The 18,065-nt window shown below is 30.7% G+C and overlaps 1 protein-coding gene across 5 annotated transcripts; it reads right to left on the minus strand.

Moving 5' to 3' along the window:
- Positions 1 to 6,619: 6,619 nt before the first annotated feature.
- LOC105137757 (RNI-like superfamily protein) lies at positions 6,620 to 9,726 on the minus strand. 5 transcript variants are annotated; one of them, XM_011043614.1, is made up of 3 exons: positions 9,496 to 9,726; positions 7,021 to 8,536; positions 6,620 to 6,980 (listed from the first exon to the last, which is right to left on the minus strand). In XM_011043614.1, the coding sequence occupies exon 2, from the start codon at positions 8,198 to 8,200 to the stop codon at positions 7,040 to 7,042; it is 1,161 nt and encodes a 386-aa protein (XP_011041916.1). In that variant the 5' UTR covers positions 8,201 to 8,536; positions 9,496 to 9,726; the 3' UTR covers positions 6,620 to 6,980; positions 7,021 to 7,039. The 5 variants fall into 5 exon arrangements, with proteins under 5 accessions (XP_011041916.1, XP_011041919.1, XP_011041918.1 ...); XM_011043617.1 differs by having other exon boundaries at positions 6,620 to 8,329; positions 8,461 to 8,536; positions 9,496 to 9,725; XM_011043616.1 differs by having other exon boundaries at positions 6,620 to 8,329; positions 8,407 to 8,536; positions 9,496 to 9,725.
- Positions 9,727 to 18,065: the final 8,339 nt, after the last annotated feature.

An 18,065-nucleotide genomic window follows, 5' to 3' on the forward strand; every position in this document is an offset into this window, starting at 1 on the left:
AATTTCTTCACTTCGTTCAAAAACTTTTCTTTGTCTTGGATACTCCAATCAGCTGGCAAATCTCCTAAAGTAAGAAAATTGATATTTTTATCATACCAAGGCATTGGACTAAGAGAAAGTAAGGATTCGTTAGGAAAGTAATCATCGATTAATGTGATATCAAATGTCGAATTTGTTATCATTGTTGACAAAAAATTCACATCAATATTTTCAGTGCTTTTTTCATCCGTGATTTCTTCCTCAGAATAAATCATTTGCAAATCTTCAGATTCATCCAACTCATTTTCACTTAAAGTAGATTCAAGTTGATCATAAACTAATTCGTCAATATGATCTACTTCTTGTAAATCATTATCTTCTCCAGGTTGTTTGTAAATGTTGAAAATATTCATCTCCAATGTCATGTTTCCAAATGATAGTTTCATCAGTCCATTCCTATAATTAATCAATGCGTTAGAAGTTGCAAGAAACGGACATCCTAAAATAATAGGAAATGAATTACATGCTTCAACAAGTTATGTGTCCAAGGCAATAAAATCCACAAGATAAATGAATTTATCGACTTGTACTAACACATCTTCAATTATTCCTCTAGGCACTTTTACAGATCTATCAGCAAGTAAAAGAGATATAGAAGTTGGTTTTAAATCACCTAGATTGAGACTTTGAAAAACTGAATATGGAAGTAAATTCACACTAGCTCTAAGATCAAGTAAAGCTCTTTCAATTTTATGTTCTCCAATAAAGCAAGAAATTGTAGGACAACCAGGGTCTTTATATTTCAAAGCATTATTGTTCTGAAGAATAACACTTACTTGTTCAGCTAAAAAGGCTTTCTTTTTCACATTCAGTTTCCTCTTCATAGTGCATAAATCTTTCAAAAATTTAGCATAGGAAGGAATCTGTTTAATAGCATCCAGCAAAGGTATATTAATTCTTAACTGTTTGAAAGTTTCAAAAATTTCAGAGTTGTGATTGACTTTTCTTTATTTGGTCATGGCATGAGGAAATGGAAGTGCTGGTGGGAAATCAGTCGTTTCTTTACAATTTTCAGATTCAACCCCTTCCTTACCCTCAGAGATTAACTCATCATCTTTCTCATAAGGTTCAAGAGTGGGTTTTTCAATAACCTTACCACTGCGAAGAGTAGTGACTGATTTGACTTGATCCATATGTTGGCTTTCGGAACTAGCATTTGCATTGTATTGCCCCTTGGGATTTTGTTGTGGTTGAGATGGAAACTTACCTTTCTCTTGGAAACTGAGAGTAGATGTCAATTTTGCAAGAGTATCTTTAAAATCTATCATGTTTTGAGCAAGTTGAGTATTGATTGTCTCTTGCTTTTCAATGAATGCATGCAATGTTTCCTTAAGATTTATTCTAGGAGGTGGAGCATAAGAAAGTGCATATCCATGAGAATTTTAAAAATTATGGTGTGCTTGAAACAGTGGTTGTGAAGTTTGTGCATTGTTATTATCACTCTTCCAACTGAAATTTGGGTGATTTCTCCACCCAGGGTTGTATGTTTGCGAGTATGGGTTATGGTTGGGCCTTTGGAAACTGTTTAAAGCATGGGCTTGTTCATGGAGACATTCCTTAAAAGAAGGCAAGGTTGGACAGTTATTGGTTGAATGTTCATTTGTTTCACATATTTGACACACAATGTTCTCAATAGATTTTAATTGACCACTTTTTTTCAATTCTAGTGCCTCAACTTTTCTAGCTAAAGATGCAAACTTGGTTTGGAGGTCATGATCTTCCCTAAGGTTGTATATACCTCCACTAGATGTATGGGGTTGAGTTTTACTTGGTGCCTCATAAGTACCCGCAGTGTCCTAATTTTGAGCATTTTCAGATAACAAGTCTAAGTACTCCATTGCTTCATCAGGGTCTTTATCTTCAAAAGTTCCATTGCACATCAATTCAACCATTTGCCTATCTCTAGGTGTTAACCCTTCATAAAAATGTGAAACCAATCTCCATGTTTCAAAACCATGATGAGGGCAAGTACTAAGTAAGTCTCGATACCTATCCCAACATTGGTAAAATGTTTCTCCTGGTTTTTGAGTGAAAATGGTGATTTGTCTTTTGAAAGAGTTTGTTCGATGAGATGGGAAAAACTTCTTTAAAAACTGTTGTTGCATTTCATCCCAAGCATGAATGGATCCTGGTCTCAAATTTTATAGCCATGTTTTAGCTTTATCTTTTAATGAAAAAGGAAAAAGCTTTAATTTGATGGTGTTCATGCTACAATTTAAATTATTATATGTGTTGAAGACCTCCCCAAATTCCCTTAAATGCAAGTATGGATTTTCTAATTCTAAGTCATGAAAAGAAGGTAAAATTTGAATAATACCTGGTTTAAAATTAAAATGAGATGCATGGGGAGGAAAAATTATGCATGATGGTGCATTTGTTCTTGTGGGATTCATGTGGTATCTAAGTGTTCTAGCACGGTTATTCTCATTATGAAGTGATTGATTATCTTCTTCGGCCATATTTTTTGAAAATGATGAGGATACCCTACAAAGTCTACCACTTGATGTACGTGACCACACTCTTATGCACGTATATGAATAGAATAAAAGGAAAAAAAAAAACAAAAGAAGAAGAAACAAGAGAAAAGAAACAAAGTTATATACAAGAAAAGTGAAAGGAGAAAATAAAATAAATATTATACTTTATACAAAACTTACCTCCCCGGCAACGACGCCAAAAACTTGACACGACTAAAAAATTGATGTCTTCTCCCAAGTGCAGGAGTGTCGAAGTAATAAATAACCCGACAAGACCGGGGTCGAACCACAGGGAGATTAATTGTATAAATTGTAAATAGCAATAATACAACAACAACAATAACAACAATAATAATAGTAATAACAACAACAACAATAATAATCAATAATAATAATAATAATAATAATAATAATAATAATAAAGAAAAAGAAGGAGAAGAAGAAAAAGATGATGAGAACTTTGAGATGGAATATTAATGTAACGATTAAACAATGATAATAATAAATGTCAAGGTTAGAGGTTTCACTGATGGTATGTCAAACAAGTATAGTATAAACTCTTATTATTCAATTGGAAACCATACACAAAGGAGGTTCCAATCAGATTATAGATTGTTAACATGATTACATTAGTCATCTTATTCAATTAATGCTAATACTTGTAAATTTCATCAAGCATTCATGATTATAACTTATGTTAACAACAAATTAAGTTCCTTTCATAGCTCAGGTGTCGGTTATACCATACAGTATGGGCTATGAAAGTGCCAAGCATTTGTTGTACCAATTGTTATACAACATAAATCAAGATTGGTCATTTAACAAGCAAAGTATTAAAGAGTGAACAAGATAACAAATACAAAACATGTTAGTATCAAACATTAAAGTCCATATTAAGTTTACACTATACTTATTCTTACACCATTAGTGTAACCTTTTCACCTTGACATAATAAACTTAGCTAAACATAATGAAAGAAAAAAAAAATAAACAAAATAAGAACATAAATAAGATAAGAGTTAACTAAGTAAATGAAAGGAAATGAAAGGCATAAACTTGATATTAATGAAAGCAAAGCATAAACATTACAAAAAATACAAAGAGAGAAAGCAAGGGCATAATCTTGATCTGGAAACTAAGATGTCTAAATGCATGGCAAATGCCTTCTTTTATAGGCCAAAACTGGGAACTATTGATTTGATGACTAATTGATGAGTAGGTGGCCAACTCTTGACTTGGTGACAATTCTTATCTTCTCTTGTCTGCCCAAAACGTCATTCATAATGTCAAATTGGAGCCACTCGAAAACATAAAAGTTATAGGCAATTGTCTCAGCTTTCTTGTTGAAAAAATGCAGCTCATTTCGAATTCTAGAACTCGAGATATGGCTAAAATACTGAACAGTGCTCGGGCTAGAGGACACATTCGTGCTTCTTTGTTGTTGCAACAATTTAGACTTGAAAATGACCTTTTTAGATCTTGGACTCATATGAAAGTTGTAGGCCTATGTCTTACCTTTCCCTTCATATAAAGTAGACCTAAATCTGAGATCTATAGCTCCAGATATGACCCAATTACCGAACAGTGTTCCAGTTTGGATTGCACCGACATCTCTTTTCTAAGTTTGACCATCTCTTTATCCTTTCAATTTCAGTTCTTAAATTCATCAATCAATCCTTTCATTTATGTGATAGAACTATATTTAAAATGAACATTTACCATAAATTAAAGGAGCCTGTATTTAAAATGAATATTTACCACAAATTAAAGGTATCTATATTATTAGATATATTATTATAAAACATGCTTTAGTTAAGGAGTTATTCATACTTCAAGTGCAAAATGATGATATAAAACCTTGATAAAAATGCACTTTTAAGTACTAATCACTAACTCTCGCCAAACATTGGTCTACTTGCAACATTCCCACTAATATGGATTCTTAACAAATTTATTTGGTCATTATATGAAGATTATCTTGTTTCACCAGGGATTTTCATATATATATTTTATTGAAATTTTTATATTTTTTTTTATTGGAGATGTATCCATTATTTTGTTATTTAACAAATCATATTATGAGAGTTAACAATATCATTTTACAATTGCAAATCATATTGTTTCATTTCTCATGTTGGAAAAGTCTACAATTTTATCATATGTATCATATGTTTTTTGGCAGCTCTGTAGACCTGCTCGCCTTGGGGCTGCACCTGATTAGTACTTAAAAGTGTATTTTTATCAATGTTTTATATCATCATTTTATACTTGAAGTATCAATAACTCTTTAACTAAAGTATATTTTATAATAACAAGTCTAATACCATAAGATAACTTTAATTTATGGTAAATGTTCATCTTAAATGAAAGTCTATCACATAAATGAAAAGATTGATTGATGAATTGAGGTATTGAAATTGAAGGGACAAAAAGAGGGCCAAACTTAGAAAAAAGATGCTGGTGCAGTCCAAACTGGAACACTATTTGGTAATTGAGTCATATCTAGAGCTAAGATCTCAGATTTAAGTATGCTTTATATGAATGGAAAACTAAGACATAGGCCTGAAATTTTCATGCAGAAGGCAAGACTCAATTCTGCTGTTTGATAGTTCAAATATTAGCAATAACATAGAAGTCTGAATCTGTCTTACAACTTAGACACTGTTCAATGTTTAGCTTATATCTCGAGTTTTAGAAGTCTAAATGACCTCATTTTTTTTTTCCAGGAAAGCTGAGACAATTTCCTAGAACTTTCATGAGTAAAGTTGGTTTAAATTCTAACGTTATCAATAACGTTTTATTGAGACAAGAAGATATGGATTGTCACCAAGTCAAGATGTGACCACCCACTCAATAATTATTTATCAGATCAATAGTTTCAAATTTTGGTCTATAAAAGAAGGGATTTGCCATGTATTTAAGCATATTGGTTTCCAGATCAAGATCATACTCATACTTTCTCTTTTTATTTCTGTAATGCTTAAGTTTTGCTTTCATTAATATCTTATTTATGTCTTTCATTTCCTTTTCTTTACTTAGTTAACTTTTATCTTATTTATGTTCTTATCTTATTTGTTTATATTTCTCTCTTTCATTATGTTTAGTTAATTTTATTATGTTAATGTGAAAAGTTTACACTAATAGTGTAAGAATAAATATAGTGTAAACTTAACATAGATTTTAACGTATGATATTAATATGTTTTGTATTTGTTATCTTATTCACTCCTATTACTTTGCTTGTTAAATGGTTAATCTAGATTTATATTGTGTTATACTTGGTACAATAAATACTTCGCACTTTCATAGGCCAACCGTATGGTGTAACCAATACTTGTGCTATAAAAAGAATTTGATTTGTTGCTAACATAAGTTATAATCATGAATGTCTGACAATATTTATAATTATTAACATTATTCAAATAAGATAATTAATGTAATCATGTTAACCATTTATAATCCGATTGGAACCTCCTTTGTGTGTGGTTTCCAGTTAGGTAATAAAAAAAATTTATATTATACTTGTTTGAAATAGCATTAGTGGATTTTCTAACCTTGATATTTATTTTTATCATTGTTTAATACTCACATTAATTTTATCATCTCAAAGTTCTCATCAACTTCTTCTTCTTCTTCTTCTTCATTGTTGTTGTCGTAGTAGTATTATTGTTTATAATTTATACAATTAACCTCTTATGGTTTGATTCTGGTCTTACTGAGTTATTTATTACTTTGACATTTCTGCACTTAGAAGAAGATATCAATCTTTTAATCATATCAGCAGCCAAGTGAATAGGTCTGCCCTTAGCACCCAAGGTTAGGCAAACCTCTCGCCAGGTGTATATATTAGGGCATCGGTCAGCCCAAGTACCAGGTATTTACAACCTAGTACATAATCAGGAATACATGGTCAACTCAATGCCTAGACTTGACAGTCCAAGTATCAGGTGTTTGTAGCCTTAGGAAGCGTACCTACAGTTTTATCATGTCTCTATTAAATAGTAAAATTTATAATAAAATTATTTATACTCTAAATAATTCTTGTTATAGATGCTTGGAAACCTATACCTCCGTACTCCATTTCTCGCAAAACTATGAATTTTCTTTGTCGAAAATATACGCTGCCTTGGATTATTTTACTAAGTTTTTGACAATAAACATAAAACTTAAAATATTATCAATAAAGCGAATACAAATACCAGACGAGCTGATCTCCTTCCTCCCGCTGCCAAGGGACACAAACATGTGCGTGACAGTTCTTGTTTTCTCTTGAATTCATTCTCTAAAAGAACTGAAAGTCACCGCAGAAGTAGCACATTGATATTCTCTGTCGTTAACAACCAAATTTATACTACTACAAGATGCTTGTAGCAACACGATGTTAAAAGCCAATCATAACTAAAGCAAACTTATGGACCTAATCGGAAAATTGTTCCTAGTTAACAACTGGCATGCATCATGGGATATTTCCTGAGTGTTTGATCTCTGTCAGAGGGTTCGAATGATTTTTTTCACCGCCATCATCTAGTTACTTGGCCCGATAAACATTATCTCTTCTTCACTGATCTCAACATTACCTCTACATAATTTAAACAACTCTATTGCGGTAGCAGATAATTTCCAAGTGCGTCCAATGTACAAAACCAAGAGCCTTTTGCACCCCTCTCTCAAAGCTTGCAACCCAAGATCACACAGATTTCGACAACGATTGACATGAAGTTTCTCCAATTTATTGCAATTGATCCCAATAGATTGCCATCCTGCAATTCTGACCCCATGACACAATGCCACATTCCATTCTTGAAGCAATGGGCACCCCTGTGCTATTGCCGCAATGGACTCATCACCAACAGTCCTGCACAGCCAAAGATTGAGAATCTTAAGCCTTGTGGCAAAACCTGCACCTATCACTGCCAATGTGTCTCCACTACGCCACCAGTTTACACGAGAAACATTCAAATACTCAAGACCACCTCCACTTACAATCCCCATAATGCCTTCTGGCTCAAGGTTACAAGAATCAGCATCCATATGAGTTAAAGTCGGTGAACACCCTTTAAACCCTGTACCATTCACTCCGCTGCAATGTGATATCTTAACTGCCTCCAGATGACAGCAAGATTGAGAAAGAGCTCTCAGCCCACCGTCAGAAACAAGTGAGCAGTATGAGAGATTTATGTGCTTCAAGGTTGAGCAACCATTAGCTAAAGTTTTTAACCCAGCATCAGTAATATTGCATCGATATAGACTAATAGCCTCTAGGGAGGAGCAACCAGCGGCAACCAGTGAAAGTCCATTGTCAGTGATTCCAAAACAACAGTCCAGGTTAAGATGAAGCAGCTTTGAAGGATAGGATTGCAAAAAGGTTAAGCATGAATCAGGCAGCTCCGAGCAACCAGAGAGGGACAAATAGTGTAAATGCTGAAAACGGGCGAGCAGCCTATGGAGATGGTAGGCACTAACAACAAGCCCCCTTTGAGATAACGAAGAAACGTTGGGGAGGGCCAATGAGCTATGAAACTGTAAGGACCGACGATGTGTGTTTTGAATATTAAGCCAGCGATGACAAGTCAAACCAAACGATTCACGATCAGAGCTACAGACAAGAAACTGAAAAACAATAGACAGGCAATCATCGGGTAGGAGCATGATAGAGGTAAGAGTATAACTCAAAGGCTCTTCCATGATAACTTTGTTAGAACTCTTCTGAAGGCTGTAGAACCCCGATCTTTACGGTATTTTTTTTATAAGCTGAGCTAGATGAGTTGGGAGATTCAAAACTACATAGAGCAGGTGAATCGCCATATCCACAGCCTACATGAGCCCCACATTTACGATAAAGAAGTTAGTTTTTGTACGATAATGACCCGGGACACAAGAAGATAGTTTACCTCATCAACCTGTGTGAATTGACTACGATCAACAGAAATGAAGGAGATATAAACCTTCTTTCTAGATTCTTGACAGCAAGTGATTCGACTAAAAGATGTTAAATTCAAGGGGTATCCACAAGAGCCACAGCTGCAAAGGAGAAAAACCAGTAAGCTGGAATGGAGAAAAACCATCAATAAAAGCATCATTAAGAGAAACATAAAGATAATTAAGAATATGTTTTTCTAAGGCTTTTGTGTTTGCCGTGGGTACATCCCTCCAGATACAAAACACAAGACACGAGCGTTTGTCGCGGGGACAATCCTCTACAGTTATTTGCTTTTCGTGGTGATTAAAAGGGTGTTCGAAAGTGTAGTTATTTTGTTTTTAAATGATTTTTATTTAGAAAAATATGATAATAATTTTTTTATTTTTTAAAAATTATTTTTAAAATCAGTATATTAAAATAATTTAAAAACACCATAAATATATTCATTCAAAGTAAATAAAAAAAAATCCAAATTTTTTCAGTTTTCAAACTCCGACCCTCTAAAAGCTGTCACTAAAAACTAAAACAGAAACTTAGAAAAACACTCTTTAATATATAAACAAGCATTCTAGTTTCTAGTATGAATGATAGAAGTTCCCGCAACTTCACAGTCTCCTGGTTAGTGATAAAAATGAACAATGAAGTTTAACAACATCTCAGCTAGGAATTTCATCAGACACCTAATACCCAGAAAAAACATAATCAATCATTCATCTTTGTATTCACAGAATTGCAAATCCTTTCGAAAAGGGTGCGGTGCGTAGCCTTAAGCACTTGCATAGAGTCATGTCATTAGTTGGAGGAGGTGCAGATAGTGGCGGCATCTAAATTAGTTTGGGTGGTACTTGTGATGAAAACAGAAGTCTCCAATGATTTCGGTGCGAACATCAATCACTAGATCAGACACCGCCCAATATCAAAAACGAAGAACAAAAATAGAAAAACTAATTGTCAAAAAAAAAAAAAAGAAGCAAATGATTCGAACCCAAGCAGGTCACCAATAATCAAATAACTCGAAATAAAAGGACACAAGTTTCTAACAAAATTATAGAAAAATTACCGAGCGATTTGAAAGCCTGGTGGTATCTGAGAAGACAGGATGACTTGTTGACGTAAGAAAAAACAGATCCAAGAAAAGATGTGAAATGATTGAAGAAAATATCCTGCCCTGCCCCGATCCTAATATAGAGTGCAGCCAAGGGCGGCAGGTACAGAATTTCTTCCTCTCCTTTTTATTTAATTAATAGATAGGTGGCCCACAACGAGTTTATCATTTTTTTCGTTGTCAAAAAATATAAGTAAATTGTTTTCAAGCCGCCAGCCAGCTCCACACCTCACAATATTTTCAACTCCGATCAGCTGCCGAAGCAGCTTTGGATTTACAAAGAGAGGCAATGTCTCATTTCCATGAAATAAATAAAATTATATTAAAGAAAGTGATATTTTATCTTCTACTTATCCTACATTTCTTAAGTCATTTTAAACTAAAGAGGGTCTTATTTCCCTATTGATTCTGCTAAGCTTGTTTTTGTTCTGTGGTTTGGCTAGATAATAGACGAGGATAGTAAAAATCTTGTTAATCCATTTATAAGCATCACTAATTAAATAACTAGGTATTTGGCTATATTAAAAGAGTTATAATTTCTCCTGTTTTTTACTTACACTTGGTTAAATGTTTTCACTTTAACAGTCAGACCACTAAACAAAAATCACCCTAACAACCAAGAACGGAGCAAGGAAAAAAAAATTAAAAGGGGTTAAATTAAAAATTAAGAGAAATTAAGTTAAATTTTTAATTATTTTTAAAATATTTATAAAAGATAGGGCTGCAGAAAAAAATTCTTGCAGGGCCAGGGTCTTTGCCTTCAACGGTAATAAATTTTTTTTAATCATGATATCATTCTAGAAATTAATAAATCAGTTTGCATTCATTATCGAGGTACAATTCATACACAAAACATCAATCCATATTTTATTAAAAGCGATTCTTACACATACACTTAATATTACGTTTGCATAATTACAAATTCACATTATAATATGCGTATATAATCATAAGTTTGCATTTCTATAATACTAATAGACATCACACATTTAAACAAAAGTATTGAATAACAAATATATATTTAGTACATTTTGTTCATACACAATACATTATAATTTAAAATGTAACTACATTATTCTTTATAAAGGTAGGTTCTCATATAGTGGGGTTCATGCATTTATGATTATTTACTTGATATTCAAAAATATTAAAAATCAATAAAAAAAAGGGTTGAGTTAAACTTGATGAACATGGTGAATTCATGATTCAAGATATAATATGGAATAATTTAATAAAAAATTAAAATATCAATTTCCAAAAAAAAAATTTTAAAAACAAAATTTCTTTAAGTATTGCCTCATATTAAATGCTAAGGGATGCAAAAAAAAAAAATTTAGGCAAACAATTGTTTTTCATCATAGAAAAAATATTAAGACGATGCGACTTCTGTGAACCAAGGTTAAACTCTCAACCTTGCAATCAATTTAATTAAAAAACAAAATTTCTTTAGGAAAGCTAAATTTAACAGCAACAAAAAACTAAAACCAAGGTGACTTATGCTTTTCAAATTGACAAAAAAATCTCATAAAAAGCAAATAAAAAATAGTAGAATGGTAAAGAATGGAAAAAAAAAGCTTTTAAAAGAGAAAAAAACAACAGAAACTCATGTTCATGTCAATTTCATAAACCAGAGTCAATTTATTAAACCTGTAAATTGTTAAATTCTAGACCCGAACTCAACTAAGATACTAAATTAAGAAAATCTCGCAAGGTAAAAAAAATACAATAATAAAAAAATAATTAGATTTGATAGGAAAAAAAAAGAATGATAAATTTGCCAAAAAAATTGCAAAAACATTAAAAAATAGCAAACAAAAAAATAGAAACAAAATAGGTGGAAATATTTATTGGGATGAAATTGAAAACAAATCTTAATTGAATAAAGTATTCTTAATAAAAAAAATTGCAATCAAGAGAACAATAATGGAATTGAAAAACTTCTTAATTTTATAAATTATTTTAAATTGTAAAAATTATAGTGAAAAGAATAAGGATGAAATTTTAAGTGCAACAAGCCTTAAGGGTTGATTTGATTTTTTTCTAAGATCAACACAAAAATTAACTAAGAGAAAAAGAAAAGGAAAAAAAATAAAATATCGCACATGCCACTCAAGAAAAGGATCTTGAGATGCTTGACTATAATGCACCCAGATAACCCCATATAAAAGAAGGTGGAAAAAAATGACAATACTCAAGGGTCAATAATTTAATAGCAAATTATAAAACCAAATAAAAAAATTAATTTAAAAAAACTGAATCAACCTATATTAACCCAACTAACTTACAACCCGAGATATAAAATGGGGATAAAAAAATTCTAAAAGTTTAAGGTCCAATAAGTCAATGTCAAATTATGAAAATAAAAAACAAATTCTAAAAAGAATCTTTTAAAAAAAATGACCAAACTCAAACCATGTAAATCATTGAAATTGATGGACTGTGTTATGAAACTGAGAATATCATGTAAAAGGAAAACATGAAAAAATTGCAAAGCAAAGTTCTCAATTATAAAAAATAACAATGAGGACTAAATCTTGAACAAAAAATAATTGAAAGAAACTAATCACATATTAAATTAAAAACAAAATAAATAAATCAATCAATAAAAGGATAAAAAAAGAGCAATGAAAAAAATAAGGACCAAAAATTAAAAGAAATGAATTAAGATTCTAAAAGATAAAATAAAATAAAAAACTGAATTGAAATTGAAATGGAGCATGAAAAAAAATGAGGACCAAATATTTTTTTAGAATAAATAGATTCTAAAAGCAAAATTCTCAAGTATAAATGAAAAGACTAAATACTATATTTAATACAAAAATTAAATCAAATTAAATGTGGAGGGATGAAATTGAAAAAAAAAACTTTAAAAAGCATTAAAATAAAAAAATAAAAAAAATTAAGAATCAAACCTAAAACAAATACAAAGTGGAGGGCACAACTGAATTTTTAAAAATGTATCATGAATACAAGGCATAAAAAAGAGAAAATAGGGGTAGGATAAAAAAAACTCATTATTGCTAAATCGCTGTCTGCCTTGCCAAATACGCTGCCCAAGCAGTTGCATCACAAATTATGCATCAGATAAATTGGTGATTTGGTTTTTTGACCACCAAAAGTATCCTCACGTGCCTTTGTAATAGTATAGAGGACTTTGATACATTGATATGTGTGTGACACCTGTTAGCATATTTTACTAATTTATTAATATTTTAATAAGTCAAATTACAAAAAAAAAAGTCCAATGGCATATTATTATTACAAAAAAAAACCCATAAGACAAAAACAAAAATGTTCCCCAAAGTTATTTTTAAATTTTTAAAAGTTAAAGGTTAAATATGTGATTTTATTATGCAAAAACAAATATTAATACAAATAAACTCCTCTCTGTAATGTCATTTTTTAAGCACGCAAGAGTATGTTATTTCATTGTGTAAATAAAAAGAAAAGGACAACAAAACCCATAATAAAAAACTATTTTTTTTCCAAGTTTCAAGGGCAAAACGATATATTTACTATGCATTTTCAAAGTTAAATAACAAAATTGTCTGTACTCAATCTACAAATAACATTTGTATCCCTTGTTAAGAGCAAGGGGGGGATTATTACATTGCTTAAATCCATAATAATTCTTTTCACATGCTACATGAAAAAGCTGAGTCTTTTTAGGTTTTTTTGCAATTAGATTGGATATTTACACTATGCTAAATAGGATTAAAAAAAATTTAAAACATAAAAAATTAGATCTTAATAAATTCATTAATATTAGTATTAAATTTAAAAATATATAGTTATTTAATTTTTTTTTATCCACATAAATTTTTTTATTAATGTATATATACCCTTAACCTAAACATCGGTAAAATAGTGTTTAATAAGGTAATTTTCAATTGAAAAATAGTGAATTAAGAGAAAAATTTGTTATGATTTGGGATAAAAATCCCAATTAAATTAATTTAAATCTTGGATGTAATAAAATAACAAATCGGTAAGCAAAATGTCAACCAATAAAAAATCATTTAAAATCCCTAGTAAAATAATTATTTAAGGAAAATATTTTTTCCAATAAGGGAGAAAATCCTTAGAAAATATAATAAAACTCTAAATAAATGAATGCATGAATTTACATTGGAATAATATTGACTATCGAGTATATAGTCATCTAATTCTTAAATTATGATGGAATTGTGATTGGAAATGAAAAGTCTTAGTAAGTTGGTGTGAAAGTCCTAAATAAATTAAAGAATAAATTTGTGTATGAAAATATCGATAGTTAGGGTAAATTTGTGCTGAATGGAGAAAATTTAAATAAAAAAATTCATAATAAGATTTAGAAAAATCTTTATTATGAACGGTGATGAAAAATTTTAGTAGGAAACCAAGAAGAAATATTAAAAATTTATGGTTCATGAAAAATACTTACGAATATTGATTTGATAAAACTAACACATAAACAATTAATGAGTGGCATTTTGGTAATTATAAGCAATCAACCCCTTCCTTTTTATAGTGTTGGATTGTAGTTTATCCATAAAAAAAAAAAAAGAGTTCTTCATATTTCTTTTTCTTCTCTTAATTATTTTAAGAGAATTGGTCGAGGGATAAATAAAGTGTTGATACACAACATTGCAAGACACCTATATATTTTTTTATATTAAAAAATAAATTATTTTAGGAGAATAAAAATTTTATTATTATTATTAATTTGAATCAAGCATCCCTTTCCATACCCAAAACTTAGAGCTGGAAAGGGTGCCTCACCCATGAATTTTAGGTGTGGCTTAAGCGTAGACCAAATCCTTGGGTTTTTCAGCCCTGCCAAACTCAAGATTATTGGTTCTTTATTAATACTTAAAAATATATTTTTATCAAGATTTTATATTATCATTTTGCACTTGAAGTATTAATAATTCCTTAACTAAAACATGTTTTATAATAACATATCTAATAATATAATGTACCTTTAATTTATGGTAAATGTACATCTTAAATATAGGCCTATCACATAAATGAAAGGATTGATTGATGAGTTTAAGTACTGAAATTGAAAGGACAAAGAGATGGATAAACTTAGAAAATAGATGCTTATGTAGTCCAAACTGGAACACTGTTCGGTAATTGGGTCATATTTGGAGCTGTAGATCTTGGATTTAGGTCTACTTTATATGGTTGAAAAGATAAAATATAAGTTTACAACTTTTATATAGAGGTTTGGTTTTAAAAAGACCTTTTTCAAGTCCAAATTGTAGTAATAATGAAGAAGTTTAAATATGTCCTGTAGCCCAAATACTATTAAGTGTTCAGCCCATATCTTCAATTCTAAAAGTCCAAATGACCTCAATTTGTTTTTCTAGAAAGTTGAGATAATTTTCTAGAACTTTCATGTAGATGTTTGATTCAAATTACAACGTTATCAATGACATTTTATTCAGATAATAGAAGATAAGGATTGTCACCAAGTCAAGAGTTGGTCACCCACTCATCAATTAGTCATCAAATCAATAGGGAAATGGTTGAATTGATGTGCAATGGAACTTTTGAAGATAAAGACCCTGATGAAGCAATGAAGCACTTAAACTTGTTAGCTGAAAATGTTCAAAATTGGGACACTTTAGTACTTATGATGCACCGGGTAAAACTCAACCTCATACACCTAGTGGAGGTATGTATAACCTTAGGGAAGATCATGGCCTCCAACCCAAGTATGCTTCTTTAGCTAGAAAAGTTGAGGTACTAGAATTAAAAAAGAGTGGTCAATTAAAATTTGTTTAAGACATTGTGTGTCAAATCTATGAAACAAATGAACACTCAGCCAATGATTGTCCAACTTTGCCTTCTTTTAAGGAATGTCTCTATGAACAAGCTCATGCTTTAAACAATTTTTAAAAGCCCAATCATAACCTATACTCGCAAACATACAACCTTGGTTGGAGAAATCACCTAAATTTCAGTTGGAAGAGTGATAATAACAATGCACAAACTTCACAACCATCATTTCAAGCACACCATAGTTTCTAAAATTCTCATGGATATGCACCTTTTATGCTCAATCTCCTATAAGAAATCTTGAAAAAATATTGCATGCATTCATTGAAAAGAAAGAGACAATCAATACTCAACTTGCTCAAAGCATGACAGATTTTAAAGATACTCTTGTAAAATTAACATCTGCTCTCAGTTTTCAAGAGAAAGGTAAGTTTCCATCTTAACTATAATAAAATTCCAAGGGGCAATACAATGCAAATGCAAGTAGTTCTGGAAGCTAACACATAGATCAAGTCACATCAGTCATTACTCTTCATAGTGGTAAGGTTATCGAAAAACCCACTCTTGAACCTTATAAGAAAAATAATGAGTCAATCTCTGGGGGTAAGGAAGGAGCTGAATTTGAATGTTGCAAAGAAAAGACTGATTTCTTACCAGCACTTCCATTTTCTCATGCCATGACCAAACAAAGGAAAGTCAATCACAACTCTGAAATTTTTGAAACTTTCAAACAGGTAAGGATCAATATATCTTTACTGGATGCTATTAAACATGTTCCTTCTTATACTAAATTTTTGAACGATCTATACGTTGTAAAGAAAAAACTGAATGTGAAAAAGAAAGCCTTTTTAACCGAACAAGTGTCATTCTTCAGAACAATAATGCTTTGGAATATAAAGACCCTGATTGTCCAATAATTTCTTACTTTATTGGAGAAAATAAAATTAAAAGAACTTTACTTAATCTTGGAGCTAGTGTGAATTTACTTCCATATTCAGTTTTTTAAAGTCTTAATCTAGGTGAGTTAAAACCAACTTTTGTACTTGTTAATAAATCTATAAAAGTGCCTAGAGAAATAGTTGAAGATATGTTAGTACAAGTTAATAAATTCATTTATCCTATGGATTTTATCGTTTTCGACACACAACCTATTGAAGCATGTAATTCATTTCCTGTTATTTTAGGACGTCCATTTCTTGCAACTTCTAATACATTAATTAATTGTAGGAATGGACTAATGAAGCTATCTTTTAGAAATATGACATTGGAGATGAATATTTTTAACATTTGCAAACAACCTAGAGATGATAATGATTTATAAGAAGTAGATCATATTGAAGAATTAGTTTATGATCAACTTGAATCTATTGTGAGTAAAATTAAGTTGGATGAATCTGAAGATTTGCAAATGATTTATTCTCAAGAAAAAATCACGGATAAAAAAGGCACCGAAAATATTGATGCGGATCTTTTATCAAGAGTGACAATAGATTTGACTTCCAACATTATATCAATCGATGATTACTTTCTTGACGAATCCTTACTTTCTCTTATTTCAATGCCTCGATTTGAGAAAAATATCAATTTTCTTGTTTCAGGAGATTTTCCAGCTCATTGGAGTACCCAAGACAAAAGAAATTTTTTGAGCGATATGCAAAACTTTTATTAGGATAACCCTTACTTATTCATATATTATCCTGATCAAATATTTCAAAGATGTATTCCCGACAATGAGGCAAGTAATGTCATTAAACTTTGTCATTTTGAAATATGTAGGAGTCATTCTTGTTAAAAAAGACAGTTGTAAAAATCTTTCAAAATAGATTTTATTAGTCCACCATGTTCAAGGACTCACATGCACTCTACAAGGCTTGTGAAAATTGTCAAAAGTCATGATTTATTTTAAAACATAAGGAATCTTTAGATAATCTTTTATTGACTTTTCATACATATCCTGGTGGAGATGTGCTTTGTACATTTCATGACTTAGGACCCCATTTTCATAAAGAACATGATCGACTTAATCTTGGAAATCTGACTAAACAAAACATTGTTTGTTGGTTTTTAAGAAAACTAGATAGGAAGTCTATCATCGACCCATAGAGGGTGTTTAAGCCATTCTTGGACGTAAAATGAAGGAAATGTGTGAGCCACAATCACAACTACTTGTACATACACATGTTTTTTTTTATAAAAAATAATATAAATAAATAAATAAAGAGAGTGAAACTCCAGCTAGCATATTGGTGGTATGATTGCATTTTCAAGTTCTCATCTATAAAATCTTCTCTTATTTCCCTTCATTTCTACTCAACCCATACATTCAATAGGTATAGAAGTATATAGAAATGGTAGGTTCCTCAAGTCATCATATAAGAAATATTTGTGTTTTCGATGGATCTAGTACTGGGAAAGAAATAGAGTTTTTAAAATCAGCAAATCATCTTGGTGAGGTGATTAGTACTTAAAAATATATTTTTATCAAAGTTTTATATCATCATTTTGCACTTGAAGTATTAATAACTCCTTAACTAAAGCATGTTTTATAATAACATATCTAATAATATAAGATACTTTTAATTTGTGGTAAATTTTTTACACGACTAAAAGATTGATGTCTTCTCCCAAATGCAGGAGTGTCGAAGTAATAAATAGCCCGATAAAACTGGGGTCGAACCACAAGGAGGTTAATTGTATAAATTATAGATAACAATAATACAACAACAATAATAGTAGTAGTAGTAGTAGTAGTAGTAGTA

The sequence above is a fragment of the Populus euphratica genome, unplaced genomic scaffold, assembly GCF_000495115.2.
Source record: "Populus euphratica unplaced genomic scaffold, PopEup_1.0 scaffold163.1, whole genome shotgun sequence".
Lineage (NCBI taxonomy): Eukaryota > Viridiplantae > Streptophyta > Magnoliopsida > Malpighiales > Salicaceae > Populus > Populus euphratica.